The sequence below is a fragment of the Eulemur rufifrons genome, chromosome 18 (assembly GCF_041146395.1).
Source record: "Eulemur rufifrons isolate Redbay chromosome 18, OSU_ERuf_1, whole genome shotgun sequence".
NCBI classification, from domain to species: domain Eukaryota; kingdom Metazoa; phylum Chordata; class Mammalia; order Primates; family Lemuridae; genus Eulemur; species Eulemur rufifrons.
This window is the reverse complement of record NC_091000.1, coordinates 54777608-54794240: the sequence shown is the minus strand read 5'-3', so window position 1 is coordinate 54794240 and position 16633 is coordinate 54777608. Positions and strand designations below refer to the sequence as shown.

The 16633-nt window shown below is 37.0% G+C and overlaps 1 protein-coding gene across 3 annotated transcripts in view; it reads right to left on the bottom strand.

Moving 5' to 3' along the window:
• DEK (DEK proto-oncogene) overlaps positions 1–15964 on the bottom strand; it is a 29214-nt gene extending 13250 nt beyond the window's left edge. Inside the window, exons 1-7 of one of the 3 annotated variants that reach the window (XM_069493057.1) lie at positions 15752–15964; positions 15195–15342; positions 11710–11811; positions 11363–11472; positions 10268–10362; positions 8645–8765; positions 3794–3982 (exon numbers count right to left, since the gene is read on the bottom strand). In XM_069493057.1, coding sequence (XP_069349158.1) covers positions 3794–3982; positions 8645–8765; positions 10268–10362; positions 11363–11472; positions 11710–11811; positions 15195–15333 — 756 coding nt within the window. In that variant the 5' untranslated portion in view covers positions 15334–15342; positions 15752–15964. Of the gene's footprint in view, positions 1–3793; positions 3983–8644; positions 8766–10267; positions 10363–11362; positions 11473–11709; positions 11812–15184; positions 15343–15751 lie in introns of all 3 variants that reach the window. The other 2 variants (XM_069493056.1, XM_069493058.1) reach the window with 2 other exon arrangements.
• Between the last annotated feature and the right edge of the window lie 669 nt (positions 15965–16633).

Below are 16633 nucleotides of genomic sequence, written 5' to 3'. Positions count from 1 at the left end.
TGGCCCAGAGTTGCCCGTCTGTGGACTTCTTGACATCAAAGTAAAATTTTTGTTTTGAACATTATTAGTAAAGTTGTGAATTACATCAGCTGAAAATATTCCTGATACATATGAGAACATTCAGATAAATTCTAAATACTCAAAAAGTAAAAATCCATAAAGTTTATTTTATACTTTCTAGAGATAAGAGTGTGCTATAAAAACACTAGAAAATAAAAACTGGAGAGGTATTAGGATAATATGAAAAAAGCAGCAAAGTATGCTTTTAAGGGGCTAAAAGATTATTACAGTTATTTTCTCCAACTGGCACTGATTTTCCTTTTTTTTCTGTCCTCTCCAGTAACTCCTCTCTGCTCAGGCTAATACCTGCCAATAGCATGACAGAGCATGGTTTAACCTCAGTGGCTCACTTCAGCAATCTTCCCCTAAAGTTAATCCAACATCGGCATGAGTAGATTTTCAGAACCAGTTTATACAAATCACCAAACCTGTTTATTTTCCTATTCTCTCATTTTTTAAATTTCAATAGATTTAGGGGATACAAGTGTTCTTTGTTACATGGATGAATCATATAATGCTGAAGTCAGGGCTTTCAGTGTACCCATCACCAGAATAGTGTACATTGTACCCGATAGGTAGATTTTCCTACTCTCTCATTTTAAAGAAAAATTCATCTACCAATTTCTTTCTAGCTCCCAACAGCTCTCCTTCTATTGCTCTAAAAAGCCAATGTCCATGAGGAAAGTTAATAAGGAAAATCAGAAGGAATCTTTCATAAAGGAAATACTGAAATTACTCTCCGAAAGAGCAACCTCTTTTATTTGAGTTAATTCCAAGGAAAAAGGATTATAAAACTGGTGAATTACTTATTGCTTATCATAGAAACAAAGGTACAGAGAACCTCAAATGTTTTAGCAATTTTCAGCTAATATGCTAAATCTGACATATTTTCTTTTAAATGACTTTTAAAAAACTCATTTCTAACTATGTGGATTTCAGTGATTTCATTTTAAAAATAATGAATTTACTTATAAACATCCTACTCTTCCACATAGCTAAACATGAAAACTAGCAGGTGAGCAAATACTATTCAACCTCACATAATCAGCCAAAAAAAAAATACAATTTGAACTGGATTTCTGCTTGAGTAAGATTTCTGACTTCAACAATAGATTATATTTGAACTGCAGAATATAGTCCAAACCCCTTATTTTACAGAGGAAACAGGAAAAGGTAAAATTAATCTACCTAAATTTACAATTACTCCAATAGAAGTTGATCTTAATGGAGAGGAGTCTTATTTATCAAACAAAAATTAGTTTCAGAAAATAAATAATTTAATAATTTTCTATAAAAAAAAAAAAATCTACAGGCAATCCACAGCTTTTCTGATTAACCTGTAACTTTTTTTTTATAGCCTCTTAGAAAAGAGGTTCTTTCATAGTAATGACCAAAAATACCTCCATTTATGAAGTCCCTAACACATCTGCCACTTAACTGAGTCTTCATAAAATGGAATAAGGAAAAACAAAGTTGCCATAGAGATGTATAAATTCTCTTGCCAGAACTTACCTTTCAAATCAGCAATGAAAGGTTGAGAAGGACAGTGCTAAATTTAAAGGGTCTTTAGAGCAATAAGAATACCTGTGTGCTTGCTGGAGGGACATATACCAGAAAAAAGAAAAAAAACTTCTCAGTCTAGACTTTATTGGAATATTTTATGAAGTCTGTCAGCACTAGCACAGGCAGGAAAAATAGCACAGGCAAGAATATGATAGAGCTTTTATGTTGTGTGATTTCATATACTTAATGTCTGTAAAAGCATTTTTGAGCTTTTTCTTCCCCTATGGATTTTCATCATTTGACCTGGGTTTTTAGCGACAGACCCTAGATTATGGTACCAAAGGAAGTAAGGCTTTCATTTATAATGGGACAGTTCCACTTGTGATTATTATCTAGGAACCAATATGGTTAATAAATCAGACATCATCTGTATACACAGAGTTCAACTAACTCTACTTAGAACTGTGGAACAACCTGGAAAATAACTAAGAAAATGAGTATAAAATACCCTTACTTTTTAACCTACACCTTGGTAATGATGGGAAGATTAGATTAAGAAATTTTACTTGTCATAAAAGGTCCTCTTAATTCTAATATTAATAGCAGCAACTAATATTTACATAGTACATGTACCAGGCACTGTTCTCAGTATTTTAAATAAAGTCATTTAATATGAGACTATGAGGCTGGTACTATTACCACTCCCACTTTACAGATGGGAAACAGAGGTATGGAGTTTAAATAATTTGCCCAAGGGTCCTACAGTGATAATCCAAGGTAGAGCTGGGATTCGAATCCAGTTTTCAAAGCCCATGCCTGTAATCATAATGTCTCTATGAAAAAATTAGATGTTATATTCCATAACAACTTTTCACACTTTAACTCTGTCCTTAAAAAGGGTTTAGGAAACAGTGAATGGCACATAGAAGACAACCACATATTTGCTGAATGAAGAATACTTTTAAAATTGTCACTATTATATATGTACATATAAACAAACATGTTTTCCTACCAGATGTCCCATCCATAGAAACCTTAGTGCTTCAGTTACTCATCTTCTTTCATGCCAAATATATATTAAGATATTTATGAAGCAGCTGCCAGATTTGTAACCATCTTTCTTAAATTATGAAGCATTTCATACTTAGCTTTACACAAGTCTTTGTAAAATGACATTAAAACAAGCATGAATTTTAAATACTTCAAGACAAATACACATACTAAATTCATACACATATTAAAACCAGAGTTCACTGCATCTTTATTCCCTCTAATTCAGTGGTCTCAACTGGAGATGATTCCCTCCCATCCCCCGGGGACAATTAGCAATGTCTGAAGAACACCTTTGGTTGTCAAAACAGGAGTTTGGGAAGTATCCCCCACAATAAAAAATCATCTGGCCCCAAATGTCAAGATGGCATTAGTCAAGTTCCTAGATAAGGCACGGTTTATTACCCAACTAACAGACCAAGTTCGGACCTCTGAAAGAAGGCACCAAAACAAAATTAAAATAGAGTGTACCAAAACACCACTGACAATACTAGGAACTCATCTCCTGTACCCACTCTCCCTGATCTACTTGATTGAAGATAACACCCAACAGAGGGTAAAGTTAACCTTTTTAATTGCTTCAGCAGTTCTTTTCTTCCCAAAGTTTCACTTTGGAAGCTAAGTATTCTCAACATTTTACAAATACTACCAAATAAAAGAAAATGGCAGGCATTCCAAGTGATATAAAACTTACCTGCTGATCAAACAAACTTCAAATACCGTTATTCTCATTAAATAATAACCAACAGGTTGAGAAAAAATAATGGCCCTTAAACCCCTTGCTTTTGCATAAAACAATAGTTCAAGTCAATTATAAAATATTAATATGTCATGAAAAAAATTCTGCAAGAATCTGCTTCTGTTCAGGATACACATGTCCTGCTGCCCTGCCCTTCTCATTTACCTACGTTAGTCTTCATGGTCCAGCTCAAGGCCCACTTCAAAATCCAGTCTACACCAACCTCACTCTTTTCCAACTCCTACACTCCAGCATGGCAATGCAACTAAAAGGTCCGCAAGGAAAAGAAATTGGTTCATACTTCACTATTTCTGCATCTTTGGAATTAAAAACAACCAATATGGAACTCTGTTTTCTGGGTATACCAAATACACAGCAAGAATATTAATATTTTACTTCTCCCCATGGAAAGAATTTAAAAAATGGAGTAAAACATTTTACCTCCTCTTCACTTTCTTTATCTTCATCATCTGAAGACTCTTCCTTGTTTTTCTTTTCATCTTCATCACTACTAGATTCATCGGACAGAATTTCAGGACATTTGGTTCGCTTAGCTTTCCTTGCCATTCCAGAACCGCTCCGTTCCTTTTTACTGCCTTTGCTAGAAGTTTTTTTAGATTTTGGCAATGGCTGTGCAAAAAAAAAAAATGTATAAAGATAACACCACTGAGGTATTATATTTCAAAGCCAACCAACTCTTTTTGTTTTGTTTGGACACATGGTCTCTTTCTGTCACCCAGGCTAGAGTGCAGTGGCATCATCAGCTCACTGAACTTCAAACTTCTGGGCTCAAGCCATCATCCTGGTTCAGCCTCCTGAGGAGCTACACTATAGCTCACCATGGGTATCACCATGCCCAGGTAATTTTTCTATTTTTTGTAAAGATGGGGTCTTTCTCTTGCTGGTCTTAAACTCCTGGTCTCAAGCAACCCTCCTGCCTCAGCCTCCCAAAGTGCCAGGATTACAGGCCCGAGTCACTGCACCTGAACTCAACTCTGTTTTTCACATCTACTTCTCAATTCAACAACTTCTTGCTCTCCTCTAAGAAAATTTACAAGCTTAGTAGCTTTACAGAGAACATCTTTAACTTAATGTGTCAGGTTAACCTAAAACTGTGTTACCTGTTACCAGTACCATTTCATTTGTGTTCTAAACACCTAGCAAAACTTGTCAAATGTTGAGAAATATGTATTCTAATTTCTGACATGGGACTAGAAGCCCACGTACACACTGTGTTAGGCTGAGATGATTGTTTACACTTTATCAAGACAATATTTTAAGTCACGTTGGTAATTTATTAAAACTGTCACTGCTAGAGTTCCTTGCTTTAGAGGGCCTACCAAAGGAGTGGGCGGAATCATCTCTACAGAAAATAAAACCTTATTACCAATTATACAATCTGAATTTGTGAATGAACTATACAATTTAAATTCCCCACATTACTTCTGTGCTCTTTCAATAATGCCAGCATCATATTCTCATTGATGCTTCTAAGTATGCAATAAATGTTGGGTATGTTAATTATGAAACTAATTAAGAACCACAAAATAAGTGTACTGCTTTTACTCTGATAATCAATTAAACCATACATATTTTAAAAGCAGAGTAGATCATGTGAGGAAAATGATTTGATTAATTCACCAATAAATGTTTTCTTACGGGAGTTCTGCTAAATTCTAAAATTGAAAACCACAAAATTACCTCACATAAAGAATCTGAAAATATATACAGTAAAGAATTAACATTATTTATTTCTAAGATTGAATACCTTTTATATTCTTTTATTTTTGCCTTTGTTACTTCATTTTTGGCAATAAGCAAAAACATTAAAGTAAAATTACATAATATAATCTTAAAGTATTCAACTGCGTAAATGTTTGTGGTAACTTTAGGCAGTATCTTTCATGAAATTAGCAGAACCACAATCTCTTCCCTCCCAGGAACCTCTAGTCTCCTAGAAGTCACTGTCAAAGTGGCTGCTTTGTGTAATGTAGTGTTCTCAGGCTATCTACAAACCACAGGATAGCCTCTAACTTGCCCAAACTACCCACTCTTCTAAAGGCTGAGAAACAACCAATTTAGGTCACTCCAGAAACTAAGTTAGTAGACCGATCAAAGACATTCTTCAAAGAAGATGCTCTACAAGAAACTTTCTTGAACATATACTGATATCCTTGCTATGTGAACTACTACCATTACCAACTATAATCAGGATCTTAAATGATTTGGATAAATTCTTTGATAGTACTGTTTGAAGCAAAAGTGACTCTTACTATCCAAACTCTTACTTACTTTCCTACTTACTTGCTATATTAACTCCAGGTCTCAAATATATTAGAAAAACGTGGTATCTCTCACTAACTCAGCTCAGAAATCAGATGCAGGTAGCAAGAATGTAATCTGTATACATACAGAATTATTACTATGGGGACTGAAATAGGTAATGGATAAATCTATACAGAAAAGTGAAAGGATATTAAAGTTATTCAAGCAACCAATCAAGAAAATGCAGCTCCCAAAAGTAAACGAGGAGCTTTAAAAACAAAAATCAAAAAGTTGTAATATGCGAATGCTTTATAAGCCTTTCCATACTTGTTCTAAAAACAGTTAAATCTATTAATCAAAATCCAGTGTCAAAACAGCATTATCTCTTTTTGGAAACAAAAATCTGATAAATAAAATAATCAAGGTAGAAATCCAAATAGAAGAATAGTGAAACAATCAAAGATGAATGTTATGTTCATTTAACAATCTAAAAATTATTATAGAGGAGAAAAAGTAATAATGAATTTATAGCATTTTTCTTAAATGATGGAAACTTATGGTAGCATAGAAAATAGTTTGAGTCTGATACCATCAGATTAAGGGATAATCATCACAAGGTCATATACGAAAAACTGATATAAGAGGTCCCGTATGAAAGGATAAAACAGTGATTTTCCAGGTGTGGTTAATGGACCCTGGGGATTCCTAAGACCTTTTCAGGAGTCCACAACATACTATTTATTTGCTCTTTTCACTATGTTGACATTTGTACTAATTATATAAAACTAAAGGTGGGTAAAACCACTGGCACCTTAGCACTAATCAAGGCAGCAAAATGCACTAGTTGTCATTGTATTCCTCACAACCACACATAAGCAGCAATCAGTAACAAAAAAAAAACCTCAACGATTTCACTTAAGAATGCCCTTGATGAAGCAATAAATATTACTTCTATTAACTCTCAACTCTGTAGTACACATCTTTATACATGACAAAATGGGAATGCACATAATCTAGCTACTTTATTGAAGTTCATTGGTTTTATCAAGGAAAAGATTCCGTGTAATTGAGTTGTGAGCTAAACTAGCTACTTTTTTCATAGAACACCATTTTTAAAGGATCTGTCAAATATGGCTATTCAGACTTAGGTATCTGATAGACATGTTCTTAAAAATGAACAAAGCGAGCCTGTCCCTTCAAAGAAAATTCAGAGTATTTATTACCAATGATAAATTTCATGATTTCAAGTGGAAATTAGAGTTTTGGAAAATTCACATCTACTACGGTGAACTTTACAGTTTCCAAACACCTAAACATTCTTCTGATGAGATGGTGTTTGCATTAATTACTGTGACTCTTTGACAGTGTTTAATGAAATGTGTCAACATCTGGAAGATCTGCATAATTCAGGGAACCAATATTTATAAATGGTAAGTACATAATACTACAAAACCATACATAGGTAAAAGACCAAGTTCGTTAACATGGTTTCAGATCTATATTAAACATTACAACTAACCTTTAAAAAACTATCAATTTGTAGAGTTTTGGTGTTGTGTGGTATTGTGCCAAAGGAGAATATCCAGAGTTATCTAAAAGGACTTTAAGAATACTTTCTTCTAACTGCATACTTATGTGAGGCTGAATTTTCTTCATATACTTAAAGTAAAACAATACACTACAACAAAATGCACTCAGAAACAGATGAGAATCAAGCTGTTTCCTCTTAAGCTAGACATTAAACAGATGTGCAAAAACATAAAATAAGGCCATTCTTCTCATTAGTTTTTTTGAAAATATATTTGTCATACAAAATATTACTTTTATTAACATGTTAATTTAAAATAAAAATATTCAGTTTTAATTTCAAATATAGTAAACATCAAAATAACTCACATAAACAAAAGCTCTTGGGATCCTCATTAATTTTTTAAGAGGATAATAGGGCCCTGAACCTAATAAATTTGAAAATCACTGAGAAAAAGATGAATATAAACATATCTCTCATGAGAAATACAGTAATTCCTTCTGAGGAAATAGTGATCACCTTGCCACATGAAATTCTAAGAATATACAAGTATAGCCATAGTAAAAGTTTAAAAAGATCATCTTTTGTCTTTAAATAAGCCAATATGGAACACCAAAAATCATCATACCCTTTTGGTTGTAGCTGCATAACAAAAGTTAACACCTTGAATATCCTTTATCTGTCCTTGCTCAGCTAATGGTGATCAGAATCACGGATGGGCAAAAACCAAGTCCCAGAGCTATTTTCTGGTTTCAATTCTTCATGCCCTCTTTCCTCTCCAGATGGTGTTCACCTGAACTCCCAGGCCTGCTAGATTTTTTCTAACAAAATGAGGAATAATACAAACACATTTGCTGACAGACCTAAAACATACTGAAGAAGCAAGCTCAACACTAATCCCTGATATCATTTGTTATTGTTCAGTAGTTAGGGCAAACCTAATCTAGATTTTATGAAGAGTGGGAAAACTTAAGGCCAATTTACTTCTTTGCCCAGCTCCTGGACTTTGCTGAAGATTCTGGAATACCAATCTAAGAAACTTGTAAGAGTCAGCTTTTTAAATATCACTTTTAATAACCTTATTTCCAACATCTAGAAAACATCCAGTTCTAATATAACTCCCCTTTTTGTCTTTTCTGACCTGATTATAGGTTGCACCCCTGCCAGCCCAACAACTCATCCTCAATTCAACCTGTTTCCATTCTTCCAGTGCTTTCTAGATACATTATCCTGAATATTTTTTTTGGTCCCACCTAACATTAATTTATGTTTCTTAATCTTACATCTCTTTTACCTAAAGGAGCACATCCTTATGCCTTCTATATTATTCCTATCATGAAATTGTTATCGATATGTCAATAGAAGGTATAGTCTTTGAATGTAGATATTACAGTATTGACAGCAATGCTATTAACCAATTACTGTTTCACAGAAAAGAGAAAGTAAAGAGAGGCAATAATTAACTGATTTATTATGAAAATAGAAAAATTGATCCTTACTTTGCCAGATGGCTTTGGATGCATTAAGAAATTCAGGATCCTCTTCACTAGTTCACTATTTACACCTGATCTCTCCAAATCAAGAACCTCACAGATGCTCTTTAACATGGCATTTCTAAATCTGAAACAGAAAATGGAAGAAACCAATGTGACAATACAGGAAAGTTTACAAATATTTTCTCTAATATAATATAAAAGCAACAGCCCATAAATTGGCTCAGTTACAAACTTTTTTTAAAAAGTAGCCAATGTTTCTCTAAATCTTACTCTTAATAATCTTGACTAGTGTACAACTAGATATGATTAACAAATTGAAAATAGCACTCACCAGTTAAGTTTTAAAGGCAGTACAAGAATAAATTAACATTTAATAAATTCTAAATTAGCAAAGTTATAAAATTATGTAAAAAGTTTTGAATACTATAAAATTCATGGCCTTGATAACTCTTCTGGCTGGTGATTAAATATTACATTTTCCCCTCAACATTGCCACTATGACAATGTTTCAATGAAAGAATAATTACCTTTATTATTCAATTTCTTAAACTACAAGGTATTTAACAAACAAGCTCTAAGAATATATCATCTCGACTGGGCACAATGGCTCATGCCTGTAATCCCAGCACTTTGGGAGGCCAAGGCAGGAGGATTGCTTGAGGCCAGGAGTTTGAGACCAGCCTGGTCAACATAGTGAGACCCCATTCTCTACAAAACAAAACAAAAAATCAGCCAGGTGTGGTGGCAGGCGCCTGTAGTCCTAACTACTCAGGAGGCCAGGGCAAGAGGATTGCTTGAGCCCAGAAGTTTGAGGTTACAATGAGCTATGATTGGGCCAACGCACTCTAGCCTGGGTGACAGAGCAAGACCCCGTCTCCAACAACAACAACAAAAAAAGATGCCATTTCTGTCTATCAAACTGATTATCTTCAAAATAGTTTAAATGGTTTAAAGGTGACACAGGGAACGACAGGGGACAGGAAATGGAAAGATTTTTCATTATATTCCCTTTAGACCTTTTGAATTTTGGATGCTGAATGAATGACCTGTATGTATCATTCTCCTAGAAAATAAAAATTTCTTTAAGAGTTTTCAATAATCTTGATAGCAACTATTGGAAATTTATGGACACCCCAAGTTCATAACGATGAAGACAAGTCAAACATTGGCATTTAACGCAAAGAATTAGCAATCTACTGAAAATGAATGAGCAATCATTTTTTTTTTTTTTTTGTTGAGACAGAGTCTCACTTTGTTGCCCAGGCTAGAGTGAGTGCCGTGGCGTCAGCTTAGCTCACAGCAACCTCAGACTCCTCGGCTTAAGCGATCCTACTGCCTCAGCCTCCCGAGTAGCTGGGACTACAGGCATGCGCCACTATGCCCGGCTAATTTTTTCTATATAGATTTTTAGTTGTCCATATAATGTCTTTCCATTTTTAGTAGAGACGGGGTCTCGCTCAGGCTGGTCTCGAACTCCTGACCTTGAGCAATCCACCCGCCTCGGCCTCCCAGAGTGCTAGGATTACAGGCGTGAGCCACCGCGCCCGGCCAGCAATCATTTTTTAATGTTAAAAGACAAACTTAAAGTACACTAATCATAACATAGTATTTATAAAAATAACTTACTTTTTCAACATTTCTTCCTTCTTTTTATATTGGGTACTTCCTTTTTCAAATGGAAAGCCACTGAACTGACCCACATTCTTCTTTAATGAGGACACCTGAAAATGTTTCTCATATTATGAATGCTATTTATTATTTAGTAATGTACACAAGAAAAAATTCAAAAACAATTCAAAGCCAACATACTTATTTCCATGTGTCTCTGAGTTACAATATTGGTTTATTCGACATTTCTTGTTCAAAATTGAAAAATATATTTGTTACTATAATAATTTACTAACATTATAAAAATCCTACAAACTTAATTCTTTGAGAATATCAGTTTAAATTTGAATGAATTTCTATCTGAGAATTTTTTTTACCAGAACTAAAAGTTATCTGACAGTATCAGGGGATGTTAAAAGTTACTACTTAAAAAGATATCCTTTCTATAAGTAAGTTACTAGTGTTAACTCTGATATTTATTTTCCAATCACAAAGTCAAGTACTTTATTCTTTGAAAAGAACAGTGAGTACCTCAAAAAGTTAATACCATTTACTAGTTATGGGACTTACGTTAATTAGACTGTTGTGAGGATCAGTGAGATTAACACATGTAAAAATAAATTATACCATGTTTCAGACATTCTAGTCTAAGATCAAAGTTTACTTTGCCCATGTACAACCTAAAGCAAAGTTTTCTCAATTATGTAAAATACTGTTATATGTACAGTATAATAAATCCTTGGGCAAAGAATCACCACCCATTTTATCAGGTATTTGCTCAAAATGAGATACAATTACACTGCATCATTTATTCTGAATGGCCAGAAAAATCCAAAAAATAAATTTCTTCTAATACATTTAAAGATCACTAAAACCATCACAATTTGGATTTCATAATTCAAATTTCAATTTGGAATAGAAAAAACTACAGTAGAAAGCCTTAGATATTACAATCCTAATTGCTAACATCCAGCTATGTCCTCTGACAAGTCATTTAACAAGTGTCTTAGTTTGCTCACTAGCACAGTGTGGAAATTGAGCTAGTGGACTGACGTCCTTTACAGAACTAAATTTATAAACATGAAATAGATTAAAGGTATAAAAGGGTCTTACTGTGCCTGGCCTGTTGTAAAGTAGTTTATGCAGATTTCTAAGTTCATCTGTTTTCTTCTTACTCAGAAAAAAATGTATCCTTTCAATTTCACAAAGTTTCTGCCCCTTTCCTAGAAAAAAAACCACCATAATTAAATACTCATTGCTTATTAATACATTCAAAAAGTTAAATGGATAAGAATTATTTTTACAGCATAATTTACATGTAACTTTGCTCTAATGAAGCAAATTAAATTATACCAAAAGTATATTACTAAATACTAAATAGTATTGAGCAGTACTAGCCATCATTTTTGCACATTTAGGCATTTTCACCATAAGATGAAAGGAATAGAGAATAAACTTACCTTGTGCAATTGTAAATGGCTCTCTTTGTAAGGAAGAGACTTGCATCGTCAACCTCTCTACTTTTTTCTTTTCCCTCTTGCCTTCCACGATGAGACTCTTTTCTGGAAATTAATTTAATATTTCTTAAGTAAAAAGATTAAAGAATGTATTAACTTTATTGGAAAACATGAGAAAAAAGCTCCCCAAAACTTAATATCTTACTCTTCTCCTGAGCATGGTTTTCGGAAGCAAATGACATAAAAGATGAAAACACTTCATAAATTAATAGAGCACCGTGAAAAATTTTTCAGAGTAATATTTTACTTACCTGGAAAACTCACAGGAATGCAGGTTAAAAAAAAAAAATCAGAAAGCAAACTTTTATCCAACTAAAATTACTGCTATTAAAGTCCAATCACTATTTGTGAAGAAAAATCATCTTAGCTCTCTTTAATTAATGCTTGGACATAATTCTGTTTATTAGTTGTGATTCACAGTTTGCTGCACATCAGAAATAGTAAGTTTAGAATGGGAGTTCTAAGAACTTCAAAAGACAGAACAGTAATAATTTAATAAATTGACAAAAATAAGGACTTCCAGTCAGAACAGCATGGAATAACCAGCTAAGACAAAATTCTACAAGTTTACATTTAATACAATCAATTGAGAGAGCACTGCTTTGTAGTTTAATAAATGTTCATAATGATAGCCATAAATCACTCTGAAAAAAGTTAAATTCTATTTACTCCAGACTGCTTAAAAAATTGTTTTTGAAAATCCATAGCATATATTTTAAAATTTAAAACATTAAGCCCCATTTATCTAAAATAATTTACCTACTGATTGAAATAAAATCAGATAAATAAGTGAACACTATATTATTAGAGGTACTTCCATTCATTCAAATGAATGGCTGGTTTTGTGCAAGTTACACTCAGTACTAAGAGGGGATGAATAGATGATTAAGACATTGAATGTCTTTTGAAAGAGATGTTTCCCAGACAAATGAGATATATTTTACTTCAATGTAGAAGATAAAACACCTTAAAGATACAAATAAGTTCTGTGAGTTGAGGGATTGATTATTTTTGGTCTAGAGAAAAAGTATCAAAGCACTCACTGGTGCTGGCTTTGAAAGATAGGTAAGATCTAGGGATATGAGGATTTGCACAGAAACAAGAGTCAGGAGAAAGGGATATCAGCAGGTATATTCTGGCCATGTTGTACAGACTGAAGAGTAAGAACACAAAAGCAATCCCTATTATCACTCAAATTCCTCTCCCCAATGATTTAAACCATTTGCTTGCCTCTGATTACCACCTACAAACTAATGACTTCCTGGTCAATCTCCAGTCCAGAGCTTTCTTCTGAGATTCATATCAACCAATAGTCACCCCTAGGTATTAGTACACATCATGGATTGGTGCCAGGACCCCCCACGCCTCCAATACCAAAACCCACAGATGCTCAAGTCCCTTACATAAAATGGTGTATTATTTGCGGATAACCTATGAACATCCTCTAGTATACTTTAAATCATCTCTAGACTACTTACACTTCCTATGATGTAAATGTTAGGTAAATAACAGTTATACTGTATTGTTTAGGGAATAATGATCAGAATAGAAATTTGTACATGTTCAGTACAGACACAACCATCCATTTGTTTTTCTCAAGTATTTTTGATTCATTCTTGGTTGAATTCATAGATAAGGAACCACGGACATGGAGGGCTGAATGTATATGCCTGGCTGCCACCTGGACAGCTCCACTTAACAGGCACCTAAACTCAACATATCCAAAACAGAAGTCATCTCCAAACTTGCTCATCTTAGTGAATTTTTTTTTCCACAAAACACTAATATCATCCACCCAGCTTCCAAAGACATTAACGTAGGAGTATCTTTTACAAGTTATTTCTCTCATCTTCCCCTCCCCCGAAATCACTGCCAGTTTTGGCTAATCCGACCTTTATTTAGCACAGACTTCTCTGATTTCACTGCCTTGCTTCCACGATACCTCAGTGCTAAATATTCAGATTTAAGTAGAATAAAGACTTTCACAATTCTAGTTGTCCCACAGACACCTCAAATGAGTAAAAAGAATAATCATAAACCAGAACTATAAAACCGTTAGGAGACAAATGTTTTACACAATCATGTTAAAAAAAAAAATCACAATTTACCCATCTAGAACAAAACATGAGATTCTTTGAACTACCACCAGTCCTCCAAGCATCACTGTGTTGGTCATGTATAGACTGTTTACCTGACTTCTCTAATTTTTTCCTGACATAAAGAAAATTCACCATCTCTGTGGTATCCCAACTCTGTCTTCACAGAAAGACTAAAAAACAAACAAAAAATTGGATGAAAAACTGCTGAGTCTTTTGCCAGTAATGAGGTACTTTTTCAGTTATTATATAATTAAAAAACAATTTATATTAACAATTAAGCAAAATTTATATATAAAAAGCAATGCTGTACTTAAATATGGTCATGCTCCCTTCTTAGGGCACATATCACACTAAACAAACAAAAAGCATACCTTGTAATCTTAACCCAGACTGTATTTATAAAATGCTGACCATGGGCTTATTGAGGCTTGAAAGAAATTAGCAGTTAAACCTGAGTTTGGGAAGAGAACGTCAACCTCTTCACAAGTCTGGCTAAGTTCTAGCCATATCCAAAATAAACCTAGACTAGGCTAATATCAAAAAATGCTCAGAGCTGTGACTTGGATTTTTAAATGGTTGAACACATCTCAGGAAGCTGGCGCCGCAGCGAGCATCTTGGATAAACGGACAGAGGACCACTCCTTAACACCTCCAGTCCAGTAAGGGTTAATATTGCCCTCCCGTAGGGCAGAGGAAACTCTGAAACCGAAACAGCTCTGGGCTCACATTTAACTTTCTTTCATAGTTCACTTTTTTCATTTTTAACTACTGTCTCAAATAGTAACAGCTTTCACCCGTGTTTCCCTGTGAGAGAAACTCTCCTTTGAAGGAGGTTCGGCAAGTGCAAAAATATTTTTTAAAATATTAAAATACTTCCAGAACTAGGATTGATAACTTCTCTTAAATCTTAACGTGTGATTAAAGACCTTACAATAACTTCAAAAGGCAAAACATGTGTAATGAAATTAGCAAAATTAAAAAACATTCACTTAGCAACTTCAAGGTGCACACAGATTTCTAAAAGCAGATCTGAAACTTACAAACTTCCTGTCAAAAGAAGAAGTGTTATGAACGTATAGTGCAGGCAAGAAGTCAGCTGTACTCCAAAACACATCATAAACACGTCAACAAATATTTTAAAAACTGGAACTCACAAAATCAAGTCTATGCCACTGCTCAACACAAAAGCAGATAGACTTCTGCATACATTCCCGCTGAAAATCACTCCGATTTAATGCCTCTAAGCACCAAAAGAGCAAGATAACTGCTTCCTGGAAAAAAAAACTTCAGTCCGAAAAACCCAACACTTGGGATGCGACTTCTCCCCACCTTTTTCTTCCTCCTCCTCCTCGTCGTCCTCGTCCTCCTCCTCACTCTCCTCTCTGGGCCCGGGCATTTCGGGTTCCTTCTCGGACTCGGGCTGGGTGAGGGTTCCCTCTCCCTCCGCAGCGGGGGCCGAGGAGGACATGGTGTGGACCTGCGGGCCGGGAGGAAGCAGACGTCTCGGTCCCCTAGCTCCGGCGGCCTGGACCGGGCAGCCTCCGAGACTGATGCGACCCTTCACTGCCCCAGGAAGCGGGGGGCCGCGGCAAGTTGCCTCCTCCCGCAGCCGGGACAGCACCGCTCGGTCCCCAGGGGCTGCTTCCCTCCGGCTCCGCCCGCCGTCCAGGGATTCCCCGAGGCGGGAAACCTCTCCCGCCCCTCCCGCCCCGCCGCCCCGCCGCCCCGCCGCCCCCAGTCAGCGCGGTCCACGGCCCGGCCCAAGCTGCTGGCGGCCGCTCCGCGTCCCCTCCCCCGCCCCGGGCCGCTGTCCAAATGGCTGCGTCCCTCCCCAGTCGGCCGCGGCGGGGGCGGCCGGGCCTCCAGTCCCCCGACGCAGCCCTCACCACGGGTCCCGGCCGCCGCGGGCCTGGCGCGCGAGGGCACGAGGAGGCTCCGGGAGGCGGCGGCGGCCGACGCTGAGGACAAGGCGCGCGGGCCGCTGTCTGGCGTGACGCTCGCGTCGCGCGCTCTGCTCCCCAGAATCAACAAGATTTTCAAAATGGCGGTTCGGGAAGGAGAGCGGGAATGCGGCGGCCAATCAGGGCCGCGAGCTGGGAGTTGGCGGGCGCGGGGCGGGGGAGGCGAGGCGGGCCGGGCGCCTCCGCGGGAAGCTAGTGCCGCCGGGCGGGGCCGCGGGAGGTCTCCCGGGCTGCGGGCGGAGGGGCGCGCGCTCGGGCCCGCGGGGGCTGCGCCTGTCGTCCGGTCGGCGCCCGGGCCAGGAGTGCGGGCCGGAGACGGCGGCGAGCCGGCCTGGCCGCGCGGAACCGAAGGTCGCTAGGGGGCCTGCGTGTTTATTGTCTCGGTGGTGGCTGCCCAGAAAAGATGATGAGCAGTCCCGGGCCGGGGAGGGGCGCGGCGGACGTTGGTAAAGAAGTTTAGAAATCCCTTGAAGTCACTAGCGAGAGTATTTCACAGAGATGGAGGGGAATTACCAAATGAGAGTGATCTCAGTGTCAGAGAGATCATGCTAGGTGATGACTCCCAAGTCTTCTGTATTTCCGAGGACCCCATCGCTGGTAACGTGCACCGTAAGGAAAGAGACCGTCTGTACCACAGTAAAGGTTTATATAACCAGCGGCATAGATGTGCACACCTGTAAAAGTAGGGGAAAATTCCCCTCCCCCCACACCCCATTCTCTTCTCTCTCTCTCTCTCTCTCTCTTTACTAGAGGAAATACGGTATTTGCCCAGTCTAGACCCTTCTCCCAGAGTTTTAGGCCATCTCC